General features: G+C 38.7%; 1 protein-coding gene across 6 annotated transcripts in view; it reads right to left on the bottom strand.

Moving 5' to 3' along the window:
• c20h10orf90 (chromosome 20 C10orf90 homolog) overlaps positions 1-13,330 on the bottom strand; it is a 377,977-nt gene that overhangs the window by 161,142 nt on the left and 203,505 nt on the right. For 5 of the 6 annotated variants that reach the window (XM_059653092.1, XM_048551086.2, XM_048551083.2 and 2 more), the window contains 2 exons: positions 9,408-10,192; positions 4,480-4,573 (listed from right to left, as the gene is read on the bottom strand). In XM_059653092.1, the coding sequence (XP_059509075.1) occupies positions 4,480-4,573; positions 9,408-10,025 (712 nt within the window). In that variant the 5' untranslated portion in view covers positions 10,026-10,192. Of the gene's footprint in view, positions 1-4,479; positions 4,574-9,407; positions 10,193-10,334; positions 10,598-13,330 lie in introns of those variants that run through there. The other variant, XM_048551082.2, reaches the window with a different exon arrangement.

A 13,330-nucleotide genomic window follows, 5' to 3' on the forward strand; every position in this document is an offset into this window, starting at 1 on the left:
TCCAGAAGAGGCCTCACCAATGTCCTATCCAATCTCAACATGACTTACCACCTCCTGTACTCAAAGGACTGAGCAATGAAGGCAAGCATGCAAAATACCTTTTTAACCATCCTGGCCATATGTGACACAAACTTTAAGGAATTATGTATACCACTACCAAGGCCCTATCTTTAATTGTATTAACCCTACTTTTGTTTGTTGTACCAAAATGCAAAACCTCGCATTTATCCAGATTGAACTCCATCTGCCATTTCTCAGCCTTTTGACCATTTAATCAAGATCCCTTTGTAATTTTAGAAAACCTTCTTCATTGTCTATTATGCCACCAATTTTGGTGTCATCTGCAAGCTAAGTATCTAGGTCTTCTATATTGTCAACAAATTATTTATATATATGACAAACAATAGAGGACCCAGAACTGACCCCTGTGGAACACTGCTTTTGATGGGCCTCCAGACCAAATTGTAGCCCTCCAACATCATTGATACGACAAGGTATAGAGCCCAATGAACACAGCAGGCCAAGCAGCATTAAAAGAGCAAGAAAGCCTAAACGTTAGCTTTCCTGTTCTTCTGATGCTGCTTGGATTGGTGTGTTCATCCAGCTCCCCACTTGTTATCTCAGATTCTCAAGCATCTGCAGTTTCTACTATCCCTCCAACATCACTCTCTGTTTCCTGTCATTAAGTCAACTATGTATTAAATTGACAAGCTCACTCTGAATCCCATGTGAGCTAACTTTACTAATTAGTCTACTGTTCAACACTATATATTAAACAGTGATTCCTGTCAAATATAGAGCCTGGACCTTGCTTTTTGTCAACCTGCCTTGAAAAGACAGACAAATTGGGGAATCCCATGTACTCCAACAAGATGTTTACAAGGCTTTGAGTAGATAAGTGGTCAGTAGGTGGCTGAGTGGGTGCGAATATAGGTGGGTGAGGTGGATTAGATAGGTCGGTAAGTAAGTGAGTTGCATAGATTGGGTCAAGGTGGTGGTCAGTTCTGAGAGGTAGTCAAGGAATCTGGTGACTGGTCAAGTCAGTGGAGAGGGCTATTACCTGGGTGAACTAGAGGATTTGAAGGGCCAGATGGTCAAGAGGATGATTGTGACAGTCAGTTTTGTAGTCTAGGTTATAATCTGTCTCATACTTCTTGAGTAACTTCATAGCTAAGTCCCACAGAAATGTTTGAAGTCTCCAACTTGAACTCAGAGTTGATGGAGGGTTGAACTCAGAGTTCATGGAGGGTTGCAGGGAGCATGAGTCTTGCCCACCAATAGTTGAAACTCCCCAGGCAATTCCTGCAGAGATCCACACATCAGGACTTCCAGAAGATCCAGATGTGTATCTTTGGTTGTACATCCAGTGATCTGAAATCTGATTATTTTCCCCAATAGTTTGAAGATTGCACATGCTTTATTTGCAGCCCTGATCCATTGCAGAGGCATCATCACATGAATGGTGTTTAGGAAAGACACTCTTGCGTCTGTTCCAAATGTTTACAATTAACTATTAACTTTGATAGTAACACTCAGTTTGAGTTCTTCTTAATTATGATCAGCACAACTTTACAATCAAAAGCCAATCAATTCTCTATTCTTTTCAACAAAGACTTTTGTACAATTAAATAACAATAAATATTGCATAGTGTGCAATCCCTGCTGACTTTGTATTCATCTTCTTTATAAAAAAATAGCAAATCTGATCAATGGTGCTTCATCAATATTCACCAATGATTAAACAAAGTATTAAATGAATTTTAAGCATTTTCACATTAAGCATTTATTGCAAGTCTTCACTGAAGAATTTTTAACAAGTTTTGTGCCACATACTTCCTGCAATATAACTTCACTAGAATTAGACAAATTCCTGAGAATAATGCATATTTGGCAGTGGCAATTTAAAAATTTATAACAATCACAATGGCCTCAGATTTCAAGCAGTTAATCAACTGATTCTCATCCAAAAGGTCACCAAGCTGCCTGTCACTTTCACTGCTTTATCTTTGTGAGATAAAATTAATCAGTTTTTATCAGTGCTGTCAGTCACAAGGGGCAAGAAGTGTTTTATCCTGGAGGAATGCTGATGAAGTTATTATTGATGGATGTGAGAGTGAATTCTTCACACTGTGCTGACCTAGACAGGGAATATATCTTGGACAATGTTCTTGCATGTGAAAAAAACTTACATAAAATAGTATTGCATGGGGATGATATATTTGCTACAGAAGTCTGCAACCATTTATTTATGTGATGTAGGTCTTATTTCTTCAGGTAATTTGTCTTAACTAGTGTAGTGATTGTAACAAGGTCAGCAGGTAGACTGTGTAGAATATGAGTCCTCTGACTGAACTGTTACCTGATCCAATCATGGAGGCCTGGCTGACAGATATAAACATGCGTTTGAGAGGCTCTGTTCACTCTGACAGCTGGCTCTGAAGAAGCCAGACCAGTAGCAAATACATGCACCTGTAAATAAATGGTGACTTGGCCTCTGTGGAGTTATTTCAATTGTCACATACTGCAATGCACTGCCTATTACAAACTGTTCTCCTATGCTAGAGAACTGTCATCTATTACAAATATGTTTGTGCATGGATTCAGGGACAGATATGAGGAAAGCTCATGATGTACAAATAATTGAGAGGAAGCACAGATAATTCTTGGAGTTCCATTAAGAGATTACATTGATCTTAATACATTTTATAGGATTTGTGAAACAAGCAGATTAAATTTGAAATCTGTTGAATCTTCCTCAAAGCTCATGTTGCAACTTAAACACTGTCATGGGCCAAATGGCCTGTATATATGCTATGTACGTTCGGTAAGCAATAGTACATCATTGAACAGGTAATTTTCTTTTATTTCACCTCCTCAATATAGTGGACTGGATTATTAGCAACTCCCCACCAGCATAGATTTGCTAATAATTCAGAATTCAGGACTAGAGCAATTAAAATGCTCAGCCACTTGAAAGGAAAAAAAGTAAAGTAATCTGATGTAACCTGTAAGGATTTAAAGTTATTAAAAGCAGGCAAGTTATGTAGACAGTTAATTCCAGCTCAAACACCAAGAACTGCCAACCAGTGTTAGAAGTGATTCAATGATCTCACCAGTGTGGCAATGTTGAGCAGAGATGCTTTAGCCAATATATGTCTATATCTGAGAGCTTTCCATACCTCCTTAAAGAAAATGAAAACTTCCTTTAAAAATTTATAAACTTGCTCAACTTTAGGGAATTCCAACATTCTTTAAAAGAAACGAACAACATTCTGAAGTATACACACACTGCCATAATGCAGGAAACATAACAGCTAATGTTCCACACTGCAGGGATTCTACGATTCTATAATGCTTAAATTGCCTTTTAGTGACAAGTGTCGGAGAAACACATTGACTCAGATTTAATGATGGACTAATGGAAAACTCTTGGCAACAGCTTTTGTTTCTCTAAGAAACTAAAAGCAACTCTCAACATCCACACTTTGTACTTGACATGGCAGAAAGGAGGAAATCTACAACTGGCAAAGTGAGCAAGGGCTTAGGGGTCCTGCTGAACTGGACAGTACAGAGGCATGACTTTGTCCTGCCCCAGGATCAGCAATGGAGGCTGTGGCACAAGAATATGCCAGCCTCAAATTTTAATTTTCAAAAAATCCCCTTGCATCTTTGAACTCTCACTACGTCTTAAGTTAGAGCATATTGTGATCACTGAAAATATCTTCCTAATTGTAGGTTTTTCTACCAGGTCATATATCAGATCTTCCCATGTTATCAGGTGTCAGCCTTGATTAAATTTTAGCTCTCGGAGCCAGAAGATTATGGGTTCATACTTATGCAATATTTGAGTACATAGAGCAGGCTGATATTTCTGAAAGACTAGTGGAGTATTTGAAATGCTAATTTTAGCATGGATTGTTAACCTAACTGCCTTCTCAAGAGAATATAGAAGATCCCAAGGCACAATTCAACAAGAACAGTGAGTTCCCCTTGCACCCTGTCCAACAGTTATCACCCGCCCACACATAAAACAGTAAATGATCGCATTATTCTTTGACCTTATGAGCAAGATGACTGCAGTCTTTTTTTGTATGTTACAACAGTGAATAGGCTTCAAAACTCGAGATCATGAAAGGTACTATGGAAATTCAGGTTTTGTTTTATTTCTTACGAGTCCTGTCACAAATCGGAAATAACAATTCAGATCTTTACAATCACTATTTCATTTCAGAAACTACCAGATCAGAGAATTCAAAACTGCTTGCAAATGTATTGGATCAACCTTTAAAAGGACAATGATATCTGAATACAAGTTGTGCAAACCAGAGTATGATACCATAATATGCTCTGGCAATTATTCTTGTTGCTGCTTCTACTTGACTGCGAATCTAGGGACTTTGAAAAGGCGGTTGACCAAAACTGTAAGGTTCAATGAGAGCAGTCTTTTTAAATAAAAGGATTTGTCAGAATTGCCATTACCTTGAACAACAAGGTTTTCGTTCATGGTGCTCAATCTATTGTTGTTAATGTTTTTGATAGGTACTGATGAAAAAGGAATGTCTACTTTCTCGACCTGTAAAACAAATTACAATAGTATCAATGCAATATCCTTGCAAAAATTTAATTGCTTTTCAAAAACGTTAACTGAGACTTTAGCTATTGGACATTGCATTAAAATAAAACAGAAAATGTATATATTCACAGAAGCTCCAAGTATTGAAATATTAAACTAAAACAGAAATTGCTGGAAAAATGCAGCAGATCTAGCAGCATTTGTGGAAAGAAAGCAGAGTCAATGTTTTGGGTCCAGTCACCCTTCATTAGAATCGAAAATAATATTAAAATAATAAAGTTTGGTAGCATTAGCCAGATATTACTGTATTTTAATTTATTTTATTCTCTTCAGGGCAATGATCTGCTATCCATCATTCCTCTCATTTGCAGAGAGTGTAGATGTTTGCAGAAAATTAACCAACAAATAAAAAGTACAAAAATTACCATTAACTCTCTTGGCAATATAGAAGTCATCTCATCTCGAAGTATCAATGTGATCAGAGAATCCATTCTTGATTAGAAAATTGAATCTGGATTTTTTGTGGGGTTATGTTCTTGAAAGATATCAGTGGTAGAATGCTGTAGAGTGGAACTTTCATCCACTAATGTCTACAAGGACTAATCCCTCGGTAGTTTTCGCAGTCAGCTTTCTTTAAGTAATGGCTATGCTTAGTAATCAAACTCATATTCCAGGTCAAAAAGCTGTGTTCAGTAGGATGAATGCATACTCTACATTGACATTTCCTACAGTAGTGGAGTGCTGCATTATTTAAAGAAGATAATTTTGGATCAGATGTAAACCAAGTCTTTATCTGCCTGGTCAGTAAAGGTCCCATTGGTCAGTTAGCTCAATTGGATGGACAGCTGGCTTGCAATGCATGGTGATGCCAATAATGCGATTTCAACTTCTGTACTGGCTGAAGTTATCATGAAGGACTGTCCTTCTCAATCTATCCCATCACCTGAGGCATGGTGACCCTCAGGTTAAACCGCCACCTGTCAACTCTCTCCAATGAGAGGGCAGAACTATTATGACTTTACCTTTGACTCAGTATCAATAGTGGAGGAAACAAACATTTGTTGATGAAGTGTCAATCGAGTGACTGCTTTGTCCTGGATGGTGTCCAGCTTCTCAAGTGTTTGTTGGAACTGCACCCATTCAAGAAAATGAGGAGTTTTACAACATACTCATGACACATGTCTTGTAGATAGTGGACAGGTAATGGAAAATCAGGATGTGACTTCCTCGCTGCAGGAATCCTAGCTTCTGGCCTGTTCTTGTAGTTTTGTAGACACAGTACTTAAATGGCTTGTCCAATTCAGTTTCTGGTCAATGGTCACTCCCAGCATGTTGATAGTCAGGAATTCAGTGATCGGAATTCCACTAGTTGGAAATGGCCATTCCCTGTGGTGCAAATGTTACTTGCCACTTGTCAGCTTATACCTCAGTATTGTCCAGATTTTACTGCATTTGGACATGGACCACTCAGTATCTAATCACATGTGAATGGTGCTGAACATTGCACAAACATCAGCATATATTCCCATGGCTGACCTTATGATGGAGGGAAGCTCATTAATGCTGTAACTGAAGATGTTTGAACCTTAGGCACTCCTGTGCAGGTATGCTTGAGCTGAGATGACTGATCAACAGCCATAATGATTCATTCAGGTATGGCTCAAGCCACTATAGAGTTTGCCCTCTGATTCCAAAAGAGTCCATTTTTCCTAGGGGTCCTTGATGTTACACTTGGTGAAATGCTGCCTTGATGCTAAGGGCTGTCACTCTCACATTACATCTGGAATTAGATCTCTTATCCATTTTCAACCAAACTGTAATCAAGTCAGGAACTGAATGGCCCTGGTGCAACCTGAGCTGAGCATTAGTGAGCAGGTTGTTGCTATGCAAGTGCTGCTTGGTAGCACTGTTGATGACACCTTCTCATCAATTTACTGACAATCAAGATTTGGTTGATCGGACAGTAATTGGTTGGGTAGGATTCATCCTGCTTCTTGTGTACAGGAGACACCTATACAATTTTCCACATTGTATCAGAGATACAATGGAAACTGCAGATGCTGGAGAATCCGAGATAACAAAGTGTGGAGCTGGATGAACACAGCAGGCCAAGCAGCATCTTAAGAGCACTAAGATGCTACTTGGCCTGCTGTGTCCATCCAGCTCCACACTTTGTTATCTTCAATTTTCCACTTTGTTGGTTTGATGCCAGTGTTATAACTGTCTGGAACAGCTTGGCTAGGAACATGGGAGTTTTCTGTACTGTTGTTAGAATTTTCACCAAGACCCATAGACTTTGTGGTATCTGGTAACTCAAACTATTTGTTCTTGTCATGTGAAATGAATCAAGCTGGCTGAAGACTGTCATCTATGATACTGGGCACCTCTGGACAAAATGGGGATGGATCATCTGCTCAGCACTTCTGGCTGAAGGTAGTTTTGAATGCTTCAGCTTTATCTTTGCACTGATGTGCTGAGTTTCCACGTTATTGACAATGGGGATGTTTGCGGAGCCTTCACCTCCAGCAACTTGTTTAATTGTTCACTATCATTCACAATTGGAAAGGGACAGGTCTTCTGGGCTGAGACCTAATCTGTAGGTTGTGGAATTGCTTAGCTCCATCTATCACTTATTGCTTACGCTATTTGACATGTAAATAGTCCTGTTTTATAGATTCACTGAGCTGATACCTCATTTTTAGGTATGCTTGGTGATCCTCCTGATATGGCCTCCTGTACTCTTTATTTAAACAGGGTTGATCCCCAGGGTTGATAGTAATGGTAGGAATATGCAGGGCCATGAGATTGGAGATTGTGTACAAGTAGATTTCAGCTGCTGCTGATAACTCATAATGCCTCATGGATATCAGTTCTGAGTCGCAAGATCTGTTCTAGGTTGATCCCCTTGTAGCACAGTGATAGTACCAGACAACAGGGTTCACAATGGCCATTGTTGTAAAAACCCAACTGGTCCACTACTGTCCTTGAGGGAAGTAAATCCGTCATCCACAGTGGATCTGGGCTGCCATGTCACTTTAGAATCTCAATGTGGTTGCCTTTCAATTACTCTCTGTTCAAGGGCAATGAGAGATGAACTACAAATGGGGGCCTTGCCACTCATGTGTACATTCTATGAAAGAATTTTTAAAATATACAGGTCTTCGGGACATTAGAACAGTTAATTTTAGTTTTGAAATTAGGCAAGAAGTGTAAGTAGATATAAACAATATTTAACCATAACTGACTTATCCACAACTGCAATTCTGACAAATTGTTTTTTTGAGATGTTCTGGATTTTTTAATGTATCTTGATTAGATAAAGGATGTAAATAGTTGAGCTGGTGTACCGTGTACACTAGCAAAGGTCTTATAAGCCGTGACCATAATTTAGTGGGATTCCTGTATTAAAGATTTTTTTTTCAAAAAATAAACAGCAATTCTATTTATACTTTTAATCTAAATTTCAAATTACCAGCAATAAAGAACGTTAAGTGCCAGCCTTCATTCCTCCTGAAAAATGCAAATTGCTGGGAAGCCACAATATTGTTTCACATTATCCATGGCAATAACCATGGCAAATTCCTCAATGCCAATAGAATACAAAACATCTGCAGACCTGTCAGTACACTATCCCAGAAGTTCACCGGGAAAGTACGGGAAGCAAGGGAAAGATGCAATATTTCAATTCTCAGCCTAATGTATTGGTTTCCTGACAGAGCCTCTGACCACCACAAAAAAAAACATCCATGCAGGGGCAGGACCTTGAGGGGAGACTCATTGTCAGGGGATTCCATGCTGCCACTCCTAGAATGGAGTTTGCATAGGGTCACTGGAGGTACAGCTAATATCACCAGATGCATCATTCCATCAGGTGACTGTTCAGAAAAAGAATCATATCGAACTTAAAACATGAACTCTGTTTCTCTCTCCGTTGGTGCTGGCAGACCTGTTGTTTTCCTCCAGACTTTCTTTTTTTATTTTATGACTAAAGTGGAGGTTCCTTGTGGTTTGAGCCATGAAGTACAGCCAAGTTGACACAAGGATGAAGAGAATACCTATTGGTCATACAAATAAATGTGAATCTTCCTTATCAATGGATTGTTAGGGCCATTGAATACTTGCTTCAATAGAAGGAACATCCTTCCAAAATCACAAATATTTTTGATATGATACATGTTAGACAAGTTCATGGATGCTCCCTCATAGTGCAGGTGCTTACCAGCAGGACTAAAACCAAGATCTTATGTTCATAATTTCCAAATAATAAGCAACATCCCCTGACCCCACAGGTCTGTAGGGGAACATTGATGGACGTCTGAATCGAATGCTTTTCAGCAGACATGCGGTGTGTTCCTTTCAGAATTTCAGCCCATCAAGTTCAATATCTATTAACACTCTTAGGTAGGTCTTTCCAGAAAATTATTGCAGTGAATAACTGGCAGGATGGGTTTAAACTGTTTTTCTAGAAATAGTGAGCAGGGATTTGGATGGACTTGTTTATAGTATTGTACTGAGAAAAATTGCTCTTGTGATATTCCAGTGTGACAGTAGCAGACAAATATATCCCCAGCTTGGTTGTGTCATCAAGAACTTTTAGACCATCCATTCACCTTCAGTGTAGATTTAATCCTCATCACCCTGCACTTCCAGCTCATGTACCCTGTAGCATGACTGAGCCAAAATGTATAAATATACGGTCATGTATTCTAGCAAAAGTGAAGGCTTTAAAACTAAACTAGAACGTCTTCCAAAGTTTTAAATGATCCTCTAAATAGTAAGGAGTATTTTTTAACTACATTGAATTAATACCAATACTTTGAGTTATTCCTCTTACCTTTGTATAAGATATTGTTTCTTTGTTGGTGCCATGGTTTTCATCGACAGTGTAAATTGATACAGTACTTTGTTTGGGTAGTTGGTGATATTTTACAGTATCAGATGTTACCAAGGTAATACACTCTTTCTTTTGCATACAGGAGTCTTTTATTCGAACTTTCTCAATGCTTGCAGCAAAAGCAATTTCAGAGTTAGTTGCTTTGTAAGCTGAGGATTCTGGTATTCTCCGGCCATATGTTGTGAAAGGAATATCAGAGTAGTTCAAATTGGATGTGCACTTTGTAGAGCCTGAATAGTACTGGAGTAGTCCTTTTTTGTAGCTAAATCTATCATTTCCATTCTGGCTGTTCAAACTTGGTGTGTGTGTAAAGTGCTCACGAGACAACTCTGGCATTGATGCAGTCCGGGAAGCTGGTGGAGCTGCTCTTTTCTTACAGTCCCCCATGAATTTTTGCTGTGCGTTTGGAATCTGGTATGCCATGTTTTCCAATCTATTGTTTCCCATAAATTGTGTGGAAGGCAAAATCTTTACCTGTGACATCATAATTTCCCAATAGTTGCCTGCATACTTCTCATTTGAGTCAGTTGTAAGTGTTTGTTGAAAACATAGCTCCATTGTCCTATATTCATCAGCAAACTGTCAGTATTTCTCAGCTATCACAATACCATTGCAGAATTCCAGTTTCCTACTTTTTGATGACCTGATCAGGAAGTTAAGTCTTTCCAGCTGGAAATTCAGCTCACATACTTCAATCAGCAACAGAACAGCAGTATTCGAAGAACCTGAAAAACATGAAAAACACACAATAATGCATTATCAATAAATGTTCATCATGTTAAAATTATCAAATCTAGAAAAGATGGACATTACAAAGGTTTATTTTCTGATAAATCAACAACATAGCTGTCTAATACAAACACATACCTCCATTTCCCTTGCCATTTGTATTTTTGTTTTCTGATGTATGAAAAGGAGATGATCCAAATAAATGTTTTATAATGTGCAGAAACTTTGTAACTCAACCTGCCTGTTCACTTCAGGATAGGTTACACTTTCTAAGCTTTATAGCTTTGCTAAGCGTTTTTACGTATTCGGCACATTGGCCAAATAAACTCAAAAATTGTTTTCCAGCTTCAAATACACGTAAAACTTGTTTGTTACTCATACTTTGTAGCTACTGGAACATTTTCAAGTCATGCATGAAATAACTGAGAAAGTCTCCCTTCAAAATGGACAATAGACAGCTCTGTTAGAATTCAAGGCAGAGATCACGCTGCTCAATTCAGAAGAATAGGACTGTTATTTTTTCAGATTGAATTACCTCTTTATTTTGTGGTGTCATGCCATTTTCAACCCATGCATAGAACATATTCTGTAGTTGTTTTGCTAAATCATATGAATTTTGCTAAAAATAAATTACATATTTACTATTATGCAAAGATTAGCTACTAAAGTTATTCAAATTCATTTTCAGTAATGGATAAAGTTGCTATCTGCAGTTGCTCAGTTAGTACAGTAATTAGGTTCCTGTGTCATCAGATCAGGCAGGAATTCATTTTTCAGAACATTATATTCAACAAGGTATTTTTTAAAAGGTATTCACTGTATTATTTTTAATCAAAAACCTCCAGTTGGAAATTATTTTGCCTCCCTCTTTGCCTCCTTGCCAAATATTTACACTAACAGAGGGGGAAAGACCACTTCAAATACCACACTTTGTTGCTCCCCAAAACCTTCATCTGACCCTTCAATCACCCTCCAATATTCCTTGCATTAGAGACCTCTTACCAAAGGTCAAAATCAACACATACTGTCTAATAATCAAAAGGTAGGCCGAGAGAAAATTTCTAGTGAAGTCCTCAGAAAAAAGGGAATGTTTTGGTTTTTGGTGGCTACCTTTTCATTCACAGTAACTAACTCATTAGCAGATCACATAATAAAGATCTCTCCTGCTTCTGTTATGACATGTAGGGTATTTGGACATATACTGAAACAGAATTTGGATAATTCATCAATATCCTCAATACTAATCAACTTCTGTAAACTGAAAGCCACAAAACATCTAGATACCACAATACTAAAACTGCTACAAGATAACGGGCATAAATAATAACAAAGGTTAATGTGCCAAAATAACTAACTCACTCTTCTATGTTCCACAGTTAATGTGATTCTATCTCACATGCACAAAGCTGGAACATTTCAATGAAGTAGTCAGCCCCCTTTCTATACTTACCAAGATCTCAATTTCAGATTTAAAATTTAATAATTATCACTGTGTCAATTTTAGTTGTATTCACTATATTTTTTTCCAAGTATAGTTGAACCTGAATGTACATAGCCTTAAACAAGATATTTCACATTCATTTGCAAGGCATTCATCACTTTAATGATTTAAAGTTTAGTCAGCTCTGTGTTCTCTATATTGACACGTTTAAAACAGTTTTGTCTCCTTGGTATTCTCTCTCCCCAACACAGCCTGCAGACCCATTCTCCCCTCTTACTTACCTCTCAGCCTCCTTCTCCCCAATACTGTTATAGTCTCCTTCCTCCTCACAACTCTTTTGCAGCTCCCTTCTTCCCATACATCAATGTTGCATGCCCCTTCTCCCTGCCTATTCATCTTGCAATGTGCTTCACTCCCACAACCACCTTTTAGTCCTTCACCATCCCCCACTGGACTTGCAATGTCCTTCACCTCCAGACCCAAGTTGCAATGTCCTTCATTCCCACACCTAAGTTGCAGTGTCCTTCACCCCCATATGCAATTTGCAGCATCCTTCACCCCCACACCCACCTTGGTGTCCTTCACCCCACACCCAAATTGCAGCCTCATCTCCCTTCAGACAAATCTTGCAAACCCTTTCTCTGCGCAGATACATCTTGCTGACACCAATTCTCCCCCACACACATCTTGCAGGCTGTTTTCTCCTCCATGCACATCTTGCAGACCTCTTTTCTATCCTATATCAATTGTGCAGTCCCCTTTCCCTGCACATCTCATTGCAGCCTCCTTCTCACCCCACATTTTTGTCCATTTCTCTCTGCGCACCCAATTACAGCCTCCTATTTCTCCCACAACACTCTTTGAGCCCCTTCTTCTTTCATACCCATCTTGCAGCCACTTCCTCCCTTCTACTCACTTCCAACAGCTTACATCAATGATAACATTCCCAACTGGGATGGAACTCTCAGATCCAGTGAAAGGTGGCTCCCGATCCAAGCTTTAGTTGCAAGCGTCCCTCTGATCCCAGTCTGGGCTGAAGAAAGCAGAGAAGGACTTGCTAAGGTCTATCAGCTGCTTTTTTAACTGGGAGAGAAACAGCCTGCAATTAGAGTAGCAGTTCTACAACATTTCCTTACATTCAATTTGCAGAGGTGACTTTTCTTTGGCTGCTCATCCCGTTGGTGGATTTTCCTGGATGATTTGGGACTTTTGAAGACAGATTTGCTCACTGCCTATGTGTACATATGTACATGCACATTTTGAGTATCCTCCCATACTGTCTGGGCAAAATATATCTTGCTAAACTGGAGAATCACAGAATTGGTAAGTATTCTGTAAATGGATGGGGAATTCTTTGAAAGATCAGCATACCTTGTCATCATTCAGTCTTAGTCTGTACAGTATTTTGGGTGAGTAAACACATTGGAGCAAATATGCAGCCCAGCAATTGCAAAACAATTCATGTTTTTGTGGTATTTTTGTATTGAATGGATAGGAAAAATGGAAAAGTAAGAGCTAATTTTCATTGCAAGCCCAGTATCTTAACAAAACAAGCATTTACTAATGCTAAACATCTAGCATAAGATCTAAGATGTGACATTGAGGCGATCTGCCACTGACACTCATAGTTCATAGGGCCAAGGAGACGTTACTTGTAAAGAAATTCTGCTTGCCCTTGATGATCTAAGCTGCT

Source organism: Stegostoma tigrinum, chromosome 20 (genome assembly GCF_030684315.1).
Source record: "Stegostoma tigrinum isolate sSteTig4 chromosome 20, sSteTig4.hap1, whole genome shotgun sequence".
NCBI classification, from domain to species: domain Eukaryota; kingdom Metazoa; phylum Chordata; class Chondrichthyes; order Orectolobiformes; family Stegostomatidae; genus Stegostoma; species Stegostoma tigrinum.